Below are 24,017 nucleotides of genomic sequence, written 5' to 3'. Positions count from 1 at the left end.
CTTTCTCTCTTTCAATTCTTTGCAGAACTGTCAGATCTACATCATTTTGTTTTCAACTTAATCTCTGCACTTTAGACTGCATGCACTTTTTCATTCATTTTCTTTCTCTGAGATCTTCCTGTGGTTTACACCATCTTAGAACTATAGAAACACAGAAAATCGGAGGAGGGTAGGTTATTTGACTCTTCAAGCCTGCTCTACCATTCAATATTACCAGGGTTCATTATCTACCTAAATGTCATATTCCTTTTTTCTCCCCATACCACTTGCTGCCTTTAAATTCTAAATATTTATCTATCACTTGCTTGAATATCTTTGCTCATTCTTCTCTTCTTCCAATTGGCGTTCATTACCTCATCAAAATGAGATTTAAACCATCTAACAAGTTACTCATTCCTCTAGTTGCTGAGTAGATTAGCTATTTTCTATCTCTCTCCTCCTCCTCCCCTGACATTGTCTTCTTCTCTACAAAGGTATTTTTTTCCAGTTACCAGGAAAAGTTTTGGAAACCTTTCCTCTCTCCTGGTTCTGACATAATCACTCCGTTTTGGCCATTTCCATTTTTATATTTTTAAAAACATTACCACATAGAAAATGTTCTCAATTACTGAAGTGAACATCTCTGAGCGCTTTTCAGGTGTACTGCTAAGCGTCCATTGATCAGCCTTCTTCATCCCTCTAAAAAGAAGTGTGAAAACCTGATGAGCTGTTGTGCCCAAGATAGAAATTTCAGTTATCTTTGCTGCTTAACTAATTAAGATAAAGCTGGACCCAGCCTTTATGCTGACCACCTTCCCCCACCTCCACTAGATGCAACAGTCCAGTAACCGCAAGAAACAAGAGGGCAGGGAAGATGTGGCAGGGGCCTGTAGTCAGTGCCAAGCCCAGCAAGAAGTGGAACCAGGCCTCATTAAATAATACACGTACATAAAATATATAAATCAGGTAATACCCAAGCACACTTAGTTTACAGGAAATCAGCAGAGGCTACAGGTTTAACATACCAGTTGATATAATAAGAAAATTAATTGTTCACCCATATACATCCTCAGGGAGGGCTCATTTTACATATTGTTCTTTTTAGCTGAGGATAAATGCTTTCTAATATCCTCGTGTTAACAAGCTGTGGGGGAGTGCACCGGCACAAATGCATTTGTAAGGAGAAGTATAGAGCTAGAAAGATATACTAGGCTACTCAGTATTACAACACACCAACTGTATATCTGGTGGAAACTGCGGAGGAAGCATCACCTAGGGCAAATTCACTTTCACTGTTGCTGCTGGGGTGTGCTGGCTGCTGTTTCCAAAATGAAGGAAAGGTGGGAGATATTTGCTTTTGAACAGTCAAACCATGATCAAAAGGAAAGCCCCACAGCGCAGGACATCTGTGGATCTCCCCTGTGACACATCATGATGCTGCAAACCACACATGGCTCCTAGGCAGGATATTACTTTCACATGTGACTTCCAATAGAAATCTGTAAAACACCTGCTGCAGCTAGCCCCTTTTCAAAATGGTCTAACACCAGCTGTGTTAACTACGAGCAGTCAGTATCACATGGGAAAGTAGAAAAATCAGAAGAGGCAGTGCCTTGTGCCCCTCAAGCCTGTTCTACATTCAGTTCAAACCTGTACTCAGCTCCATTTACTACTTTTAGATCCACATCTTTGTACCATACCAAACCAAAAAAAAACATGGACTTCAATTTTGAAAGTTTCAATCATTCCAGCACCTACAAACGTTTCAGGAGAAAAGTTCATATCTCCACTACCCTTTGCTCTCTGATTTCACTCTGACATGTATGTCAGTTTAATCATGTGTGCTGATGACACGGAACTGTCAGTCACCGTAACATAATTTTTCTTGGATCACACACAATTTCCTCCTCGTAAAACCAGGAAAATCAAAGCCATCATCTTTCACCCCTGATACAAACTCTATACTCTTTGTCCTGCTTTCATCCTTCTCCTCAACTAGACAAGTGAAGAACAGTATGACCAAACTTCGTCTTTTTCAATCTGCTGTTGAACATCTGAGCGTCTAATAACAACTCATGTCTACTTCCATTTCCATAACTCTGTTTGCTTGCATTCACACATCAGCCCATTTTCTGTTGAACAGTAATATATGCTTTTGTCATCCTTAAACCTGACTATTCCAATATTCGCAAACCTACCACCTATTCTTCATCCACCATAAACTTGTCCATGTTAAAAGTTAATACATATATCCTATCCTGCGCCAAGTCTCTTTGGCCTATCATTCTTGACCTTGGTGTCCTCTCGGCTCGGAATAGTCCAATGACTCCAATTTAAAATTTTCATTTGCATGTTTAAACCCTTCATGACCTTCCTCTTTCCAATTCTGTTACTTCCTCGAGCCTTAGAGTGCCATCGTAATCTCAAGTTCTTCAGGATTGGGACTCTGCATACCATCCTTCTTTTCACCTACACAGATAGCCATACGTAGGTCCTTAACCAGGGCTTTTTAAAATGAAGGTAAGGATACCAAGAGGGATCAAGCTTGAAGGCAGAATCTCAGTCTAAACGTTAACCTCCTATTTTAGCTGGTCTCGTTGTTAGAGGCAGTATCATTATCCACCACCTACCCACTACCACAGATATCTGTGATCTCTTAAGTGCCTTGAAGTTTTCGTTTGCTATAAAGGTGGTAGAAAAATCCAGATTGTACCTCATACCAAAATAAAGATACATTAAATCCTTTATATTGTACAATCGTGCCTCTGAGTAGCACCTTGCCACATTAAAAGTGCTATATGAGATCAAGCTGTGATTTATTTTCCTGAGCGTATTGTCAAATGTTTGTGTAGGCATCGTGGCAATCATTGGCAGTCTCCAAAGTATGGAGTTGGAATTTAACCCTGGAGAACTGTAGAACTTGAGGATGTACATATAGAAATAAACTATGCAAAGATGGCTTGAAAGGACCCAAAATGCAGCAGTCATGTTATAGGGCTGCAGGAAAAAGACCGTTCACAGCAGTGACATTTCAGTGTTAAAAATCATATTAAACAACATGAATCAGTGAGACAATATCATTTTGAAATATTTAATTTAACAATCTCAATTTTGAAAGATCTTGTTCTGAGAAATAAGCAAAACATGAACTTGATTTTTATTGTTTTCTTGATTAAGTCATAATTGCACATTGAAATTTTCATCAACATTGTGCAAGATTTTTGACCCAAATGTTATCTTCAAGGAAATGGAAAATGGTGAAAGGTTAGCTTTTTGAACCTGTAAAGGTTTTCCTTGTTTGTACATTGGAGGGCATGAAGAGCCAACAAGGTAGGTCAGACCGTATGCAGATGGTAGACATATTTTCATTACTTTTGGTGCTGGCACATGACAAAAACATTGGTAATGCTCAAGTTCACAGTTTCCCATGTTGCAATTTGATCCCTCTGGTCCAGAGCCAAAGACCACTACAATTTTACACAAAGTCAGTTGATTTACTTTGATATTATCTTAGCTGCCAAGCGAAGATTTGAGATTATGTTGATTTCTAAACAGAGTTCTTGCCATTCACCAGTTATAGTGAAGGTAAGATCACATTTATAAATTTGTCACAGCAATAATTGCTCCCCAAAGTCAGTACAGTAGGAGTAAGCAACGAGTTCTGATTGTTAAAGGAAAGAATACAAATAGGTTTCTGTAAATGTAATAGGTTCACGGGTCATAAAGTCACGGTGATCATGGGGGACTTCAATATGCAGGTGGATTGGGTGAATAATGTTGCTGGTGGATTCAAAGAAAGAGAATTCATGGAATGTTTGCAGGATGGCTTTTTGGAACAGCTTGTGATGGAGCCCACAAGGGAGCAGGCTATTCTGGACTTAGTGCTATGTAATGAGCCAGACTTTATAAAAGACCTTAAAGTAAGGGAACACTTAGGAGGCAGCGATCATAATATGGTAGAGTTCAGTCTGCAGTTTGAAAGAGAGAAGGCAAAATCGGATGTAATGGTGTTACAGTTAAATAAAGGTAATTACAGGGGCATGAGAGAGGAACTGACGAAAATCAACTGGAAGCAGAGCCTAGCAGGGACAGTAGAGCAACAATGGCAGGAGATTCAGGGTGTAATTGAGCTCACAGTACAGAGGTTCATCTCAAAGAAAAGAAAGATTATCCAGGGTGGGATTAGACAGCCATGGCTGACAAAGGAAGTCAGGAAATATATCAAAGAAAAACAGACAGCCTATAAAGTGGCCAAGAGCACTGGGAAATCAGAAGATTGGGAAGGCTACAAAAACAGACAGAGGATAACAAAAAGAGCAATAAGGAAGGAGAGGATCAAATATGATGGTAGGCGAGCTAGTAATATTAGAAATGATAGTAAAAGCTTCTTTCAATACATAAGAAACAAACGACAGGCAAAAGTAGATATTGGGCCGCTCCAAATTGATGCTGGAAGGCTAGTGATGGGAGATAAGGAAATAGCTGAAGAACTTAATAAGTACTTAGCGTCAGTCTTCACAGTGGAAGACATGAGTAGTATGCCAACAATTAGGGAGAGCCAGGGGGCAGAGTTGAGTACGGTAGGCATTACAAAAGAGAAGGCACTAGAAAAGCTAAAGGGTCTAAAAATTGATAAATCTCCTGGCCCCGATGGGCTACATCCTAGAGTTCTGAGGGAGGTGGCTGAGGGAATAGCAGAGGCTTTGGTCGTGATCTTTCAAAAGTCAGTGGAGGCAGGGAAAGTCCCAGATGATTGCAAAATTGCTGTTGTAAATCCCTTGTTTAAGAAAGGATCAAGGCAAAAGATGGAAAATTATAGGCCGATTAGCCTAACCTTGGTAGTTGGTAAAATTCTGGAATCCATTGTCAAGGATGAGATTTCTAAATTCTTGGAAGTGCAGGGTCAGATTAAAACAAGTCAGCATGGATTTAGTAAGGGGAGGTCATGCCTGACAAACCTGTTAGAATTCTTTGAAGAGGTAACAAGTATGTTAGACCAGGGAAATCCAGTGGATGTTATCTATCTAGACTTCCAAAAGGCCTTTGATACAGTGCCTCACAGGAGGCTTCTGAGCAAGGTGAGGGCCCATGGTGTTCGAGGTGAGCTACTGGCTTGGATTGAGGATTGGCTGTCTGACAGAAGGCAGAGAGTTGGGATAAAAGGCTCTTTTTCAGAATGGCAACCGGTGACAAGCGGTGTCCCGCAGGGTTCAGTGTTGGGGCCACAGCTGTTCACCATATATATTAACGATCTGGATGAAGGGACTGGGGGCATTTCTGGCGAAGTTTTCCGATGATATGAAGATAGGTGGACAGGCAGGGAGCACTGAGGAGGTGGGGAAGCTGTAGAAAGATTTAGACAGTTTAGGAGTGTGGTCCAGGAAATGGCTGATGAAATTCAATGTGAGTAAATGTCAGGTTTTGCACTTTGGAAAAAAGAATACAGGCATGGACTATTTTCTAAATGGTGAGAAAATTCGCAAATCAGAAGTGCAAAGGGATCTGGGAGTGTTGGTCCAGGATTCTCTAAAGGTTAACTTGCAAGTAGAGTCTGTAATTAAGAAAGCGAATGTAATGTTGTCGTTTATCTCAAGAGGGTTGGAATATAAAAGCAGCGATGTGCTTCTGAGGCTTTATAAGGCACTAGTTAGGCCCCATTTAGAATACTGTGTCCAATTTTGGGCCCCACACCTCAGGAAGGACATACTAGCCCTGGAGCGTGTCCAGCAGTGATTCACACGGATGATCCCTGGAATGGTAGGTTTAACGTATGATGAACGGCTAAAGATCCTGGGATTGTACTCATTAGAGTTTAGAAGGTTGAGGGGAGATCTAATAGAAACTTACAAGATATTGTATGGTTTAAAAGGGGTGGGCACTAGGAAGTTGTTTCTGTTAGGCAGGGAGACTAGGACCCGTGGGCACAGCCTTAAAATTAGAGGGGGTATATTTAAAACTGAAATAAGACGACATTTCTTCAGCCAGAGAGTGGTAGGCTTGTGGAATTCATTACCGCAGAGTGCAGTGGAGGCCGGGACGTTGGATGCCTTCAAAGCAGAGATCGACAAATTCTTGATCTCAAAAGGAATCAAGGGCTAGGGGCAGAGTGCAGGGAAGTGGTGTTGAAATGCCCATCTGCCATGATTTAAATGGGGGAGTGGTTTGATGGGCCGAATGGCCTCACTTCCACTCCTATGTCTTATGGTCTTAACTTGTCATTTTACAAAACAAGTCTAATCTGTGCACTCGAGATAATGGGAACTGCAGATGCTGGAGAATCCAAGACAATAAAGTGTGAAGCTGGATGAACACAGCAGGCCAAGCAGCATCTCAGGAGCACAAAAGCTGACGTTTTGGGCCTAGACCCTTCATCAGAGAGGGGGATGGGGTGAAGGTTCTGGAATAAATAGGGAGGCGGGCTAAAGAGGGAGTGAAAACAAGATAGGTGGAGAGGAGAGTATAGGTGGGGAGGTAGGGAGGGGATATGTCAGTCCAGGGAAGACGGACAGGTCAAGGAGGTGGGATGAGGTTAGTAAGTAGGAAATGGAGGTGCGGCTTGATGTGGGAGGAAGGGCTGGGTGAGAGGAAGAACAGGTTAGGGAGGTAGAGATAGGCTGGGCTGGTTTTGGGACGCGCTGGGGGGAGGGGAGATTTTGAAGCTGCTGAAGTCCACATTAATACCATTGGGCTGCAGGGTTCCCAAACGGAATATGAGTTGCTGCTCCTGCAACCTTCGGGTGGCAGCATTGTGGCACTGCAGGAGGCCCATGATGGACATGTCATCTGAAGAATGGGAGGGGGAGTTAAAATGGTTCGCGACTGGGAGGTGCAGTTGTTTATTGCAAACCAAGCGGAGGTGTTCTGCAAAGTGGTCCCCAAGCCTCCGCTTGGTTTCCCCAATGTAGAGGTAGCCACACCGGGTACAATGGATACAGTATACCACATTGGCAGATGTGCAGGTGAACCTCTGCTTAATATGGAAAGCCATCTTGGGTCCTGGGATGGGAGTGAGAGAGGAGGTGTGGGGGCAAGTGTAGCACTTCCTGCGGTTGCAGGGGAAGGTGCCAGGTGTGGTGGGCTTGAAGGGCAGTGTGGAGCGAACAAGGGAGTCACGGAGAGAGTGGTGTCTCCGGAAGGCAGACAAGGGTGGGGATGGAAAAATGTCTTGGGTGGTGGGGTCGGATTGTAGATAGCGGAAGTGTCAGAGGATGATGCGTTGTATCCGGAGGTTGGTGGGGTGGTGTGTGAGAACGAGGGGGATTCTCTTTGGGCGGTTGTGGCGGGGGCGGGGTGTGAGGGATGTGTTGCAGGAAATGCGGGAGACGCAGTCAAGGGCGTTCTCAACCACTGTGGGGGGATAGTTGCGGTCCTTGAAAAACTTGGACATCTGGGATGTGCGGGAGTGGAATGTCTTATCGTGGGAGCAGATGCGGCAGAGGCGGAGGATTTGGGAATAGGGGATGGAATTTTTGCAGGAGGGTGGGTGGGAGGAGGTGTATTCTAGGTAGCTGTGGGAGTCGGTGGGCTTGAAATGGACATCAGTTTCTAGCTGGTTGCCTGAGATGGAGACTGAGAGGTCCAGGAAGGTGAGGGATGTGCTGGAGATGGCCCAGGTGAACTTGAGGTTGGGGTGGAAGGTGTTGGTGAAGTGGATGAACTGTTCGAGCTCCTCTGGGGAGCAAGAGGCGGCACCGATACAGTCAATGTAACGGAGGAAGAGGTGGGGTTTCACCAGTTTCAAAATCTCCCCTTCCCCCACCGCATCACAAAACCAGCCCAGTTCGTCCCCTCCCCCCACTGCATCCCAAAACCAGTCCAACCTGTCTCTGCCTCCCTAACCTGTTCTTCCTCTCACCCAGCCCTTCCTCCCACCTCAAGCCGCACCTCCATTTCCTACTTACCAACCTCATCCCACCTCCTTGACCTGTCCGTCTTCCCTGGACTGACCTAGCCCCTCCCCACCTCCCCACTTATATTCTCCTCTCCACCTATCTTGTTTTCTCTCCATCTTCGGTCCGCCTCCCCCTCTCTCCCTCTATTTCAGAACCCTCTCCCCATCCCCCTCTCTGATGAAGGGTCTTGGCCCGAAACGTCAGCTTTTGTGCTCCTGAGATGCTGCTTGGCCTGCTGTGTTCATCCAGCCTCACAGTTTATTATCTGTGCACTTTGAAGGTTGGCCATTGTGCAATCACAAATGAATACAGATGTATGCCAAAATGTGTTGTGACAAGTTCCTAACATGTGTTCTTCAATTCTTTACTCACTCTGTTTAAATGAAACTATTTTGTGAAATGTCAATAGAGTTTGTATTTTAAAAGACTGAGATCAAATGGGAAAAGAAACTTTATCATTCAAAGAGTGGTAAGAGCTGCAGATGCTGGAGTCAGAGATAACAGAGTGTGGAGCTGTAGGAACACAGCACTCCAGGCAGCAGCAGAGGAGCAGCAAAGTTGACATTTCGGGTTGGGATCCTTCTTCTTCATTTCTGTAGAAGGGTCCTGACTCAAAACATCAACTTTCCTCCTCCTTTGGTGCTGCCTGGTTTGCTGTGTTCCATCAGCTCCACGCTCTTCTTCATCCAAATCCATCTTTGTATGCAGAATTAAGTCTATAAACATAATTAGCAATTTAGTCTGAAAAGTTTCGAAATAGTATTGCCAAAGAGAACTTTTCAGGCCTAGTATGAATAAAAGTTTCCTTTCTTTATACTCTCAATTGTGCTTTCTAATAATTTTTCAGAGCTTCTTCATTTCTCTTCATGCCTTTTTGCCACGTGCAATCTCACTAATCTCATTGGCCAACACACAAACATAGTGCACAGCACAAAACCCTGCCGACACAATTCAGTACAAGTGTTTTCTAGTTTGCATCAGTCTGTACGCCACTTTCCCAGTTCACTCACCTTCCTCCACAGTGGAGTCCAGTTGAGTGACTTTAATTGCCAAACAATCAATTCTCTCCTGAAGACAATTAACTCGCATACAGAAATTGTTAGCTTCATTAAAGAGTTCGCCAAATATATCTTCAGCATGTCTGCCTGTTAGGGAGAAGATGAAATATGCCAGTTAGAAACACTGTCCAGGCATCCATTTTGAATGCTTCAGTTTAATGAAAAACAGACAACTTAATATGCAATCTGTATGTTGAGAAGAAACTGTCGGTGACAAAGGTATAACTGCAGTTTTTTTTGATGCTGAGACACAGTTTACTGTAAATGGCAAGATTTTGATGCTGTGTTGCTGAGGTCAATGCTTAAATTTGTAAATTGATAAATTAGAGCAAGAAAGCACATTGTCCAGAGCATGGAGGTTTCTGACCCCATCCCTAAACATTTCCTTACATCCAACTGTTCATTTCATAAGTGACACGAGGGGGAATGCAACATTAAAAACAGGAAGAACTGAGGGTGCTGTAAATCAGGAACAAAAACAGAAGCTGCTGGAAAAGCTCAGCAGATCTGGCAGTACCTGTGAAGAAAAAGCAGAGTTAATATTTCAGGTCCAGTAACCCTTCAGAAAGTTTTGGATCCGGTAACTCTTCATCAGAAAGTTTTGGGTCCAATGACTATTCCCCAGTTCTGAGGAAGGGTCACAGGACGCGGAACATTAACTCTGATTTTTTTGCACAGCTGCTGCCAGACTTGCCAAGCTTTTCCAGCAACTTCTGTTTTGTGACAACTGTAACATTGCTCGTCTCTGCCCAACTCAGCTCTTCAGCTGCCAAAACCTATATTACTTCCACACTTGGTTAATTTAAAACATTCCTGCTGGCTGCCCTCCATAAACCTGAGCTCATTCAAAACTTTTCAGTCAGTGTCTTCGACCATTTACTCATACCTTCATGCTCAACCTACATGTGCACCCAGTTAAAAAGCACAGTGCAAATCTCAATAGTGTGGCATCTCCCAATCTCTGTAACATTCACCAGTCCCACTATTCTTCTGAACATTGGTACTCTGCTAATTTCAGCTACTTGAGCATCCCCAAGATTTCTATACCATCGGTGACTACATCATTAGCTGCATGCCAAGCTTCTGAATGCCCTCCCTGAACTATCCATCTCTCTACCTTATTTTTCTTCTATTACTCCCTAAAACATTGCCCATGCTTTTAGTCATCTGACCTTGTAACTGATTGCATGGGTCAGCATTGTAATTTGTTTCAAGATGCTTTTCTGAAGCACTTCAGGACACTTCAAAGCACAGTCTTCTGTCACTTCAGCTTTATTAACAATCTCAAAGGAGCACTTGTAAAGCCAAGCAAAATGTGTAAAATACTTTGACAACTAAAGATCAGTAAATTTCTTCCTCACCAGCTCAGGCATTTCTCAGGAAATATCCACTAATTTCTGAACAGCTCCATTTAAGCTACTCTGCATATGTCTGACCTAAGACAGAAATTCTAAGAACAATTCTTTTTAAAGGGATATTTCAGGGGATATGTATGTCGTTGCCAAGGCCACCATGTGTTGATCCTCCTTGGCTGCCCTTGAGAAGTTGGTGCTGAGCCGAATTCTCAAACTGCTACAGTCAGTGCGGTGTTGGGACACCCACCCATTCGTTAGGAAGTTCCAGGATACTCACCCTGCGACAGTGAAGGAATGGTGATATAGTTTCATTGTAGAATGGAGAGAAACTTGCAAGTGGTGGTGTTGCTGCGAATCCATTGCCCTAGTCCTTTTAGGTGACAGAAGTCAGATTTGGAAGCCACTGCTGACAGTACTTTGCAGTTTCCTGCAGTGCACCTTGTAAATGGTACACATTTACCACTGTGCACGGTGTTGAAAGGAGCGAATGTTCAAAGTGGTGGATAGGATGTCGATCATGCAGGCTTCTTTGGCCTTGGACGGTGTGTAGCTTCCAGTGCATCCTTAGAGCTGCAATCATCCAGAAAAGTACAGAAATCATGCCACATCAGGTTACAACCCAACAGTTTTATTTGAAAACACCAGCTTTCAGGGCATAGCCCCTTTGTCAGGTGAAGTGAGAAAGAAGCACACAGAATTCATAAATCAAAAGATTCAGAGGTCACACAACTGATGAGGATGTATTAATCAAATCGAAGATGCTGCTAAATCTTTAATCAGTTAGAAGGTTTTAATTGATTAATATGTATATGTAAATCCACTAATTTATTTCAAGTCACTGCTCAGAGAGTACCAAAGGTTTTATCAGTGCAAAGAAGAAGTGACATTTTAGGTCAGACAATGCATGTTAAGCGTGACTCCTTGCTTTGAATCTTTTGTGTTTTGGTTTGGAGCCAGACTGGTTTTATTTCTAAAGTAGGAATTTATAAAATACCACATTGACTGGCTGTAAATTGTGCGTATTTTGATATGGAGAGTATCCGCAAATACAGATTCACTCCACAGATATCTGTGCGTGTGTGTGTGTGGGGGGCGGGGAGCGATGGTGGGAGAGAGAAAGAGAGTGTGTGTGTGTGCGTATGTATGTTGTGGGGGGGAAGAGGAGGACAGAGGACAAGAGAGGGAGGGGGGAAGAGAGGGAGGGGGGGAAAGAGAGGGAGGGGGGAAAGAGAGGGAGGGGGGAAAGAGAGGGAGAGGGGAAAGAGAGGGAGAGAGAACTATGTGGCATGATATAAATGGACACATGAAGGGACACCGTGCAACCCTTGCCACACAGGGATGTTCACTCCCAATGGAGGGCCAATTCAGCATTCAAGGACATTCAGTCATAGATCTTTGGACAACCATCCTCCAAGGTGGACTTCAGGATACACAACAACGCAGAGTCACCGAGCAGAGGTTGAAAGCCATGTTCTGTACCATGAGGACAGCCTCAACTGGGATCTTGGGTTAGTGTCGCACTATAGGTGACGCCCGTACACTATACATTCTCACATACACACACTCATACATATACAGTCTGACAGAGAGAATGTGTGTGCGCGCATGTGTGTACAGCATGGTAGGGTCACCTGCAGCACACCACGAACCCAATATCCCAGTTGAGGCTATCCTCATGGTTGGCGACTTTGCATGGTTTTGTATCCTGAAGTTTAACTTGTAGCATGTTTACCTAAGACACGAGGCCGAATGCCTTTCACCGCTGAAGTGTTCCCCTATTGGGAGGGAACATCTCTGTTTGGTGAGTATTGCATCGTGTCCATTCATCCATTGTCATAGTATCTGCATGGTTTCACCAGTATACCATGCCTTGGGTCTCTCTCTGAGACACACACGAATTTATATTTGCAGATACATTCTATTTTTTCAAAAAGCGCACAATTTACAGTCAATGTGGCATTTTATGAATTTCTTCTCAAGAAATAAAATCAGTCTGACTCCCAACTAAAACACAGATTCTAAACAAGGCCTCAGACCTAACATGCATTGTCTGGCCTTCAGTTTTCTCAGGGCAGTAACTTCAAAGAAATTCAAGGATTTACATATGCATATTAATCAATTAAAACTTTCTAACAGTTTAAAGATTGAACGGCATTTTAGGTTTGTTTAATACATCCTCATCAGTTGTGTGGCCATTTGATCTTTGATTTATGAATTCTGTGTTCTGCGTGCTTCTTTCTCACTTCACCTGACAAAGGGGCTACACTCCGAAATCTTGTGTTTTTGTATAGCTCTGTAGGACCATAACCTGATGTGGCGTAATTTCTGAGCTTGTTCACCTCGGTCCAACATTGGCACCTCCACATTCCACAAAAGTATTTCACCACACTCATGACTTGTGTCTTGTCGTCAGCAGACAGAAGATGTATAGCAAAGCAGGAGGTGAGTTACTTGCCACGGAATTCCTAGCCGCTATCTGCTCTTGTAGCCACAATATTTACCTACCTGTTTTGTTTTCTGACCAATGGTAATCTCCCAGATTTTGACTGAGAAATTCAGTCTTGGTACTGCCATTGAACATCAGGAGAAATGGTTAAATACTCTCTCATTAGTCAAGGTGATTGCTTTGCATTTGGTGGGTGTGGAATTTTTTTGCCATTTATTGTCTAAGTCTGACTGTTGTCCCTGACTTGCCGCATATGACTGCTTCAGTATTTGAGGAGTCATAAATGGCACCGAGCATTGTGTAATCATCAGCAAACATCCCCACTTCTAATTTTATGATAGGAAAGTTGTTAGATAAGACAGCTGAATAATTTGCACTGGGACACCATCCTGATGAGCTCCTGCAGTGATGAACGGGATGGAGATGACTAACCTCAAACAATTGCAAACATCATCCATTGTGCTAGGGTATTACATATACAAGAGAGAGATCTCCATCCCCTCCCAATTCCCCTGGCAGGCTGAAGGATAGAACATAAAATTCTCCCATTTGAAAAAGGGAGGAGGGAAAAGCCTCGGAATTTCAGACCAGTTAGCCTAAAGTCAGCAGTCGAGAAAATGCTGGAGTATAGCATGTGTAAAGGATGTGATGACAGGGCATTTAGAAAACACCAAAGGGTTTACACAAAGTCAACTTGGATTTACCAAAGAGAAATAGTGTTTGAAAAACCTACCAAGTTTCTTTAAGGACATAACTGGTAGTACATATATGGGAGAAGCAGTGAATTTTCAGAAAGCTTTTGATAAAGTCCCATATAAGAGGTTGGTGGGTAAAATCAAAGTAGTAGAATTGATGATAACACACTAGCACAGATTGAGAATTGATTAATGGATAAGAAACAAAGAATATTGTTAAATCACTTTCTGCGAGTAGAAGGAGGTGAGAGGTGAGGTACTACAGTGATCAATGCTTCAGCAACAGATATTCATGATATATATCAATGATTTAGATAAGGGAGTCAAAATAGTCAAACTATTTCCAAGTTTGCTGAAGACACATAACTAGGTGGAAGTGTGAGTGGTGAGGAAGATGTAAAGAGGCTTCAAGGTGATTTAGACAAGTTGAGTCAGTGGATAAAAGTATAGCAGATGCAGTATAACATGGATAACCAAGACATTGTCTTGATTGATTAAAAAAACAGAATAGCAGAGTATTATTTTAATGGTGATAGATTGGGAAATGTTCAGATATGAAGAGACCTGAGAGTCTTTGTACATTATTTGCTAGAAGTAAGTATACCTGCAGCAGCAAGCAGTTAGGATGGCAACTGATACGTTGGCCTTCATTGTGAGGAGGTTTGAGTATAGGAGTAGTACACAGAGCCTTAGTGAGACCACAACTGGGGTTTAGGATTCAGCTTTGGTCTCCTTACCCAACAGAAAATACAACTGGTGTACACCCAGTATAGTGCATGTTCACTAGGCTGATAGCATATTTATCTTCTGAGAAGCAACTGTTGGCTGGAGATGTATTCATGAAGTTTATATCAACAAGGGGGGATCTCACTGAAATGTATAAAATTCTGACAAAGCTGAGCAGATTGGATGCAGCAATGATATTCCCTCCCCAGTCCTAGCCAGGGGCACTAGGATAAGAAGTCAAACCCTCAGACATGAGGTCAGACATTTCAAGAGGCCAATGACCACAAGAATGGACAAGATGATCCTAAAGGTGAAGACAAGGATGTGGGCCTCAGCAGTATTGGGGATAAGGTTGATAATTTGCAACAGTGGAAATAAATCTTGATCTGTAGAATAAGCTTGGAAGGATGAAGCAGGATGTGGAAATTCCATACAGTCTTGGAATGGGAAGCTGCTAGTAGTAAAAATGCACGTATTACAAAGAATGTCATCACTGTGTTAATATTGATGCAAGAGTCCATTTGTCCAAATCCAACAAGCTGTGTAGGATTTTGCTTCATTATGATAATTTTGCACAGTAACTGACAAACCAGGCAATTAATGAATGTTATTACCTAACTGCACTACAGAATTGATTTTTCCCATTCATTTCAATGCAAATAATTTTGCTACACTAATGGGAGGACCGGAAATGATTCTCAAAAGGAGAAATGAAGGGGTGGTTAAGAAGGCATAAGGGTTACTTGCCTTTATTAGTTGAGGCATAGAGTTTGAGAGCAGGGAGGTTATGCTAAAACTGTAGAAAATGTTCGATAGATCACAGCTAGAATATTGTGTGCGGTTCTGATATGCATTTTATAGTAGGAATACGAGCGCACTTGAGAAGGTGCAGAGGAGACTTACAAAGATGTTGCATGGGGGGCTGGAGAGACTTAGTTTTGAGGAGAGATTGAATAAACTTGGTCTGATTTCCTCAGAACAGAGGACATTAAGAGGGGATTGAGATGTATAACATTATGACAGCTATACATAGGGTAGACAGGAATGAACCTTTCACTGTGTTTCTGCCACAGTGTGGTGCGTATCTGGAACTCACTGCCTGAGAGGATGGCAGAGGCAGATGTGGGCTTGCAATGCCAATGAATAGAAAGCTACATGCCAAGCACTAGAAAATAGGATTAGAATAGTTAGCTGGTAGTTTTTGACTGGCACATACTCAATGAGCTGAGGGCCTTTTAGTGTGCTGTAGACCTCTATGGCTCTATAAATAATTTCAAAGCAAAAGTCCCCATAAGCATAGACATAACATGCTGGGATTCCTTTTTCTGGGAAGTTTTATGAAGACAGTTGGTAGAATTAGTTGTAACAAAATTTTCAGTTGACAGGGAGTCAAAAAATGGACAATAAGTATGGAATTTACACCAATCATCCCAATAAGGAACACAGGAGATACTTCCTCACAGAGGAGATGGGCTGTGGAATTCACTACCATAAGGAGCACTTGTGGCAAATGGCATAGATACAAATAAGGGGAAATGAGATATGCACAACACGGAAAAAGAATACGTGAACAAGTTAGGAAGGAGGCCAACTGACCAAATTATCTGCATCTGTCCAACAGAATCCAAGAAATGCTGCAAATAGATGGAAAACTATATTTGTCAGATGGAAACACGTGAGGCAAAACTTTGATGGACCAAAATGTCGCTGATTCAAATCTGATCTTTGTTATGATAACTAATCTCCACCAGACATGACAGTTAAATACTATAACTGACCTCATTAAGCCTTTATTAGAAACAGGGAGGAGAATCAGATTCGACAATTTCTCGTAATCTTCCAGAAAATGTTCTGTATGTGGACATTGGACAGCATCAGATTTGGCTCTGAATTAGCTGTGAGGTCACCATAAATAAATAAGCTTTTGGTATTCATGATCATACCCCATTAAGATCTTCATTGAAAATAAGGCTGTTCTCTCAACAGAACGCAAGTTAGCAGAACACTGGTCTTTTGATACCTAATTGCTCACATATTAATCAAAGTGCAGATGTTTCTTGCTTAAAGGAATTCGACAAATATTCTGTACTGCAAAGAACACTTACTGTTTTATAGGATCTTACTTTAAATATATTCTACCTTTTGAGATCATTGGGGTCAAGTCTCAGGACGTATATTTTAACATTCGCGAAACAATACAAAATAATAAAAGCAGCAAGTTGACAATTCTGTTACGACCACTATAATTCATTATTCTATGCAGCCAGCACAGTTTCTGCTCATTACCTAGAATCATTGCGATTCATCCTGCACAAGCACCTATTTCATTACTGAAATTACTTGGTTCAAAGGCTGACTGAAACAATCAAAACCAAATTGCAGGACTCTTTTCAGGGTGGGGCGAGGCTGAGAAGGAGGCTAGTCAAAAGCTCAACCAAAAACCTTATGCAGTTGGAAGAAACCAATGAAGTTGGAGCAACACATGGGAATCTAGGAGCAGGGTGAAAAACTGATTGTGGCATTTTTAAAGCATACCAGAGAAAAGGGTTGAAAAGGCAGACAAGAAGAAATACAGAATTAACAGCAGGCCAGGGCTGATAAAGAAGTACAGAGGGTTTGATTGCTTGTTTAAACACAAGATAAAAAAGAAAGAGGGGTTGAGCAATGGAAACCCATCCCAGATATTACACATTGGCCTACCTGCATAACCAACAATGACCACATTCCGGATGTATCACCTTGGTCTACCTGTAAAACTGGCAGTGACACATCCCGGATGGACCTCCTTGACCTATCTGCAGAGCTGATAGTGACCACATCCTGGATGTACCTCCTTGGTCTACTTGCTTAACGAGCAGTGACCACATCCAGGATGTAATCCTTTGGCCTACCTGCAAAACAAGCAGTGACCATATCAAGGATGTACCTCATCAGTCTACCTGCAAAATAAGCAGTGACCTTGTAAAGGTGCTGCTGGCACTGCCGCTATGCAGACTGATGGCCTCCATTGGCTGGTAACTCCAAGGAGGACGTCCAGGTGAGCATCCTGCCTCAAACTAATTAAACATACATTGCCTGAGGAATTAAAGTGGTAAAAGCTGAAGTCCTTGAAATTAATTTGTGATGTTGGTGTCACTGGCTGGCCAGCATTTATCGTCTATCCCTAGTTGCCATTGAGAAGGTGGTGGTGAGCTGCCTTCTTGAACCATTGCAGTCCTCCTGCTGTGGGTTGACCCACAATGCCATTAGAGAGGGAAATCCAGGGTTTTGACCCAGCAACAGTGAAATATTTCCAAGTCAGAATGGTGAATGGCTTGGAGGGGATCTTGAAGGTGGTATCCATGTATCCACTGCCCTTGTCCTTCTAGATGGAAGTGGTCATGGGTTTGGAAGGTGATGCCTGCATGTTTCCTGTATGTAGTACACACTGCTGCTATTGAGTGTTGGTGCTTGTGGATGTAATGCCACTCAAGCAGACTGCTTTGTTTTGGATGGTATCAAGCTTCTTGGCGTTGTTGGAGCTCCACTTATCGATGCAAGTGAGGAGCACTCCATCACACCCCTGACTTTTGCCTTGTGAATGGTTGATAAGCTTTGGGGAGTCAGGAGGTGAGTTACTTGCCTCTGACCTGCTCTTGTATCTACTGTATTTGTGCAGCAAGTCCATTTGAGTTTCTAGTCAATGATAATCCCCAGGATGTTGACATTGGGCGTTCAATGAAGGAAACACCATTGAATGTCAAGGGCCTGTGATTGGGCTGTCTCTTTTTGTTGTGTGGGGAAAATGTTACTTACCATTGTCAGCCCAAGCATGGATATTGTCCAAATCTTTCTGCATTTGAGCATGGGCTGCTTCAGCAACTGAGGAGTAGCAAATGGTGCTGAACATTGTGATATCATCAGTAAACAACCCCACTTCTGACCTTATCTTGGAGGGAAGGTCACCCCTAACATTAACACAGTGGTATTATTCCAAATCCTACACAATGTGTTCTGAGCCTATCCTTACAGAGGGAAGTTGGTAGACACTATCCAAAACCATGTAAGCAAAGTCCTTCAAGCTATCAGGGAATGGGCAATTTCCATCACATTGAGTGCAAACCCAATCTACCATACACTTCAACCATAAATGCATTTTTAATTATTAAACTTGCAAGAAAATTAATAGAAAATGGAGTGAATATGAAGTCTTGGTTACGTACTGAGACTGCCAAGCTGCTTTATAATGGCAGCTAACGTGCTGTTTGTCACACATTCCAACTCATTGGTGACACCTTCTGGTAAAGCTCCATGACACAGATGCCGAGGTTCAATGATCCTCTTGATGAGCGGCATCCTTGGTTCAGAACATCAAACCTCTGAAACAGAACATACAACATATGCAAGTTAGGCGGATCAAGGTTATGTCAAAGTACTATAAATAATGCATCCAATGTCTTTTACAGGAATGAGAGATTAGTGATTATATTACAGAACTAACAAGCCTTAGACCAAAACCGATAATCCCAAGAGTAACTTCAAATCCTACCATGTCAGCAGAGAGTTTTACATTTAGTTGATGAATAAATTTGGAATAAAACAAGAGTGTCAATAATGATAACCTATTAGTATTCCAGCTGACGGTAATGCTGAATAAGTCAAATCTCAGAGTAAAATTTGACTTGGTAGACTGAGAGATTTATTTTTGCAATTTGGTTACTCTGGTGGTCAGTTACTGAACAGGTTTGCTCACGACTGTTAACATTCTTTTAACAAAAGAAATGAAGTTTATTACACAAAAGGAACAAAGAAAAATCAATATACAGCAATTCAGAGCGGTCTTAACATAAACAGCAAAAACAAAGCTTCAACTATCTCCCAGCAGCTTGCTTTACAGTCACTGAATTTCAATAAAGCATTAAAGAGTCATACAATACTAAAGCACAGAAAGGGCCTTTTGGTCAATCATGTTTGTGCCAAGCACCTATGTACTCTAGTCCCATTTCCCAGCACTTCAAGTGTTCATCAAAATATTTTTTAAATGTTATAGCTGCCGCCTGTACCATCCTTTCAGGTAGTGGGTTCCAGATACCCGTCATTGTCTGGGTGAAATTGTTTATCATTAAATTCCCCGTTAGTCCCCATTTAGTAAGGCAAATGATGAGTGGCTTGGAGGGGAACTTGCAGGTGATAGTATTCTCATGTATCTGCTGCCCTTGCCCTTACTGAGGCTTGTGATCAGGGGTCTGGAAGGCACTATGTAAGAAGTCTTGGTGAATTTCTGCAATACATCTTGTAGTTGGTACCTACCGCTGCTAATGAATGTTGGTGCTGGAGTGAGTGGATGCGTCTGGTGCCAATCAAGTAAGCTTAGAATTAGATGGTATTAATCTTCTTGAGTGTTGTTAGAATTGTACTCATTTCGGCAAGTGGCAAGTATTTCATCACACACCTAACATGTATCTTCCAGGTGGACAGGCTTTGAAGATTCAGGAGGTGAGTTATTTGCTCCAGCATTCCTGGTCTCTGACCTTGTACATGTGGTTCATCAACTCAATTTTATAAACATTCAGCAAATAACTCCTCAGAAATTCAGTTGAGTCATTTAACTTACTTTGAGTCATATGCTTTTTTTTGAATTGTTGTCTTTTGTTCACAGTTCAAAATAACCTTCTGATCTTTAATAAAAAGTGACCTTCGTAGAATTGAAAACTGAAATTCATTTCTCGTCCACTTCTGAATTGATGTTCTCAAATGATAACAATATACCACAAGCCTCTTCATACCACTTTAGTGAACCAGATAGGCTTTTATAACCATGGGTGGAAGGAAATCAGTTGTCTTTACCTGGTCTGATCTTTCTGTAACTCCAGACCCACTGCAGTGTGTTTGTTTCTTTAACTGCCCTCCAAAATGGTTGGTTAGCTTCTCAAAATTGGGACAATAAGTTCTGGCCTTGACTGCAATACCCACATCCTGCAAAATGAACAAATGAAAAGATCATTTGACATTAGATGAATTAGTGGCAATTTAATGACAACCTGTCATGATTATTGTTTTCCCTTAGGTTTTCTAAACTGAATTTAAAGTCTCCAGTTACCAGATAAGATTATGAACTTGTGCTGTTAAACCTTTAGGTGAGTACTTTGCAGTACTAATCCAGTATCATAACCACTGCGATATCAAATCCTGCAGTTTAACAAAAACAAATTAACAACCTTCCTCAGAAAGGCAAGAATAATGGCCCATGTAGTAACCAAAAATCTCAACCTGACAAATTATTGAGTGCTCTTTAAGAAGAACTGTTTAAATTTTGTTATAAACATAAATCTGTAGAAATCTTTAAAGCATTCATAATTCTCACTACACCTTGCAACAAAAGGAATTATAATGGGGGCAGATGAATAAACCTTTAAATTTAACCCTTGTGAGTACTGGAGCCCTCTTTTAAAAGCCCAAATTATCCTTGGCTGCAAGGAAAGATTAGAGGCACAGGAAACAATCACTTTCTTTCTATTACACCTCCAACATGCCCAATGACACACTGGGTACATTGAAAAGTGAAATCAGTATTTGCTGGTTACATGGGTCCAATTAAACAACACTCTGCAGAGCCTCAATATCTACAGAAAGCAGACAGCTCGTGTTAGTTGCTTCCTCAAATCGTTTATTGTCTATGATTTTAAATATATAAGGTATTATTTATTGTTTCTTTTATGGTTTTCCTATGTTATGCAACACAATCAGTTGATAGAGCAGGATCTCATTTCAAGCTAATGAGCCTTTATAGCAGAGCAACAAAGAAAGCGAAACAGTTAGTAAAGGAACTAAACAATCTTTAAATCACATTTGTGGAAACCTATGACGTTTTTATCTGCTGGAATAATTTTGCAAGACGAGTCACATTGCTTCTGACTGCCTCAAGCTGCTACAAATAAAAATTAATTAATTGTCTTTACTCAGCCTGATTATGAAAAACTCAAGCCTTTGGCCATCCTGCGTAGTTGGATGTTGAAAATAGGTCGATGATGAAAAAGAGATTGCTGGCACACAGTCTAAAAACCTTCTTCATCAAAACAGTTCTTGTGACATCACATGAGATTTGGAAGTTGATTCAATGGCGACTGCTCCATCAGCCTATACTCTCCTGCCATAAATCACTTCCTTACATAACTACAGACAAACATATAAATCAGTACTATAGAGGTAATCTCTCACACCCAAAATAATTGCAGAATGCCAGTGCTGGGAAGCAGAATTTGTTTTTCCTTCTATATTTCTATATCCCAACTTCAAGTCCTCTCAGATCAGGCATATGCAGAGACAGGAAAATGCTGTCCAATTCTGTTGAGCAATGTGCTTTCACCACAACGGCTGAACAGCAGCCTTTACTTATTTGTACAGATTTTTACATGAAGTATCGTTTCTTCCTTTTCTTAAAGAGCATGGGCCTAGTTAGAATCAAACTTTGCATTCAAGGACTGTTTGTGCCATGGTTTGAGACTACCTAAACAAAATGAATTGAAATACATTTGTCAACTTTGATTTCATACTGTACTTTATAGTTAATGCCAGTCAAAATTAAGACTGCATTCAATAAAACCACTAATCATATAACAATCCATTTACAAAGAAGATTTTTTCTCTTGTTTACTTACCTGCACACTTGCCTGTGATAAGCCAAATATTGATATGTGCTTGAAGAAACTGATAGATTTAGTTGATAATACTACAAGATCGATTCAAGGGGTTTCTTTGAAATGTGAATGTGTACAGCGTTCTGGTGTTTCCAGCTGGATTTAATTTAAATTACCTCAAGGGAGCTTATGCATAAAGAATAGCTGGCTGACTGTTTATATGCATATGTATCAGGCTTCATTTTGAATGTAGGTAAGCATATCCCCACCAATGTATAGCCTGATCTCTGCAATTCTGGGCAAGTGCCAAGCAAAGGATATACACTATACCACAACAAGGAGCCTATTATTTGACAATATTTCAAACATAGTCAACTGCATTTTGCGCACAAAGTGGAAATACCATTGGCACATGCAATACTATCTTCCTGATGTCAGTACAGAACATATATGGCATCATAGATTAAGCATTATGTTACTTTTTTTGTGAATATGTCAAGATGACTCCATCTTTTCACAAAGAAACATTAAAATAAATTGCATGGACTTTAAAGTCAACCTACATCTATTTGTCATGCAAACCTGTAGCTAACAATTCAAGCCTGACAAAATGTCAGCCACTAAAAGTAATGATCATTTATTTTTGTTTAAAATATAGTCTTTTTGAATGTCCACTACTCATAAATCTAACTACAGTACCTCTGTTTAAAGGAGTTGGTGATTCAACTCTATTGCAATCACAATTTAATTTTTAAACGTTTATCTTTCTTCAGAGTGCCGTGCACATTGCAGATACTCCTAATCATCTGTAGAGGGAAGGCAATAAGTCTCCAAGTATACAGGCTGCACATAGATTTCACACACTTCAATGGTTGTGCACAATTCCACATCCACGGTGAGTTACAAAGCTCTGCATCTCCAATGGAGCATGCACAATTTGGGCAGTGAACAGCTGCTGCTATACATCTGCGCCAGTCACCAACTCCCTACAGCAAACACAAAATCCCCACTCTGTAATCTCAATGCACCATAAACATCATACGAAATTAACACAGTTAGGTTTTGAAGGCTTTGAGTCACTTTTACATAAAAATGTAGGAATTCTGCTACAGTTGAGTTTTATTGGAGCAACATCATTACAGCTGCTAAGACAAATGGTAAATATATTTACACTCCTCATTGTTTGAAACACTTTGTTTAGTGAGCAGCTGCAGCATTCAGATCAGGAAATCAATATGTTTGGTTACCAGTCTGTGCAGGGTTACCTGCTCAAGGCTGTGGTAATGGTGGAGTCAACACAGCTCATCTTAGTGTCACCGGATTAAGGAGGAGAAAATCATCATAGGTTCTTTCTCCTAATCATGTCAAGCAGGCTTGCTTTATTTGGACACAAAGGGTGATGATGACATAATCAGACTCAGTGGTTTATCACAGGCAGTGTTTAATCTTCTCCCTGTACCAATGGACAGTGTCAGTACACAGTACACCTTCAGCTTCATTATGCATATACAGGAAGCTGAGTAAAGTTCCATGGGGAAGATGCACTAATGATACAGCACTTTGCAGAAACAGTTACAAAGTATTCATCAATAATTAAATGTATCCCATTTGTATTTCTACTTTTCTTATAAAATGCATCCTGACAGCATATACAGTTTTATTATTGACCTAAATGTACACTCACTTACAACTAATCGTCTTACATTTGGAAGAGGAAAAGGGCAAAATGAAACCTGAATATCTAACTATATGTTATTTTATTATAACAGCAATTCTACCATCAACATTGGCTTTAACATCATGCTGCTTAAGAAAGAAAACGTTGTAGGCTGGATTTTACACTTCTCCATGTCTATTAAACAATGCAATTGAGCAGTAATGAATGGTCCACCTGCCAAGTTGACCAATTGAACCACTGTCAGGATTTACCTCTCAGCAGAAAAAGCTCATACCAAAATGTCCCCGGAGCCTAAAGGGCACCTCCATCCCCTCCCTTGTGGGGAGGCAATGGCCTAGTGGTATTATCGCTAGACTATTAATCCAGAGAACCATATAGCATCTAGGGCCCGGTTTGAATCCCGCCACAGTAGCTGGTGGAATTTGAATTCAATACAATATCTGGAATTAAGAATCTAATGATGACCATGAATCCATTGTCGATTGTCGGAAAAATCCATCTGGTTCACCTATGTCCTTTAGGGAGGAAAACTGTCATCCTTACTTGGTCTGGCCTACATATGACTCCAGACC

At 41.4% G+C, this 24,017-nt stretch overlaps 1 protein-coding gene across 1 annotated transcript in view; it reads right to left on the bottom strand.

Moving 5' to 3' along the window:
* The window catches only part of LOC125459018 (actin-binding protein WASF3-like), a 125,652-nt gene that overhangs the window by 42,245 nt on the left and 59,390 nt on the right, over positions 1-24,017 (bottom strand). The window contains exons 2-4 of the mRNA XM_048544891.2: positions 19,978-20,106; positions 18,354-18,509; positions 8,882-9,016 (exon numbers count right to left, since the gene is read on the bottom strand). Of these exons, the coding sequence (XP_048400848.1) occupies positions 8,882-9,016; positions 18,354-18,486 (268 nt within the window). The 5' untranslated portion in view covers positions 18,487-18,509; positions 19,978-20,106. The remainder of the gene's footprint in view (positions 1-8,881; positions 9,017-18,353; positions 18,510-19,977; positions 20,107-24,017) is intronic.

Source organism: Stegostoma tigrinum, chromosome 15 (genome assembly GCF_030684315.1).
Source record: "Stegostoma tigrinum isolate sSteTig4 chromosome 15, sSteTig4.hap1, whole genome shotgun sequence".
Lineage (NCBI taxonomy): Eukaryota > Metazoa > Chordata > Chondrichthyes > Orectolobiformes > Stegostomatidae > Stegostoma > Stegostoma tigrinum.
The sequence above is the reverse complement of the archived record's forward strand: the minus strand, read 5'-3'. Positions and strand labels throughout refer to the sequence as shown.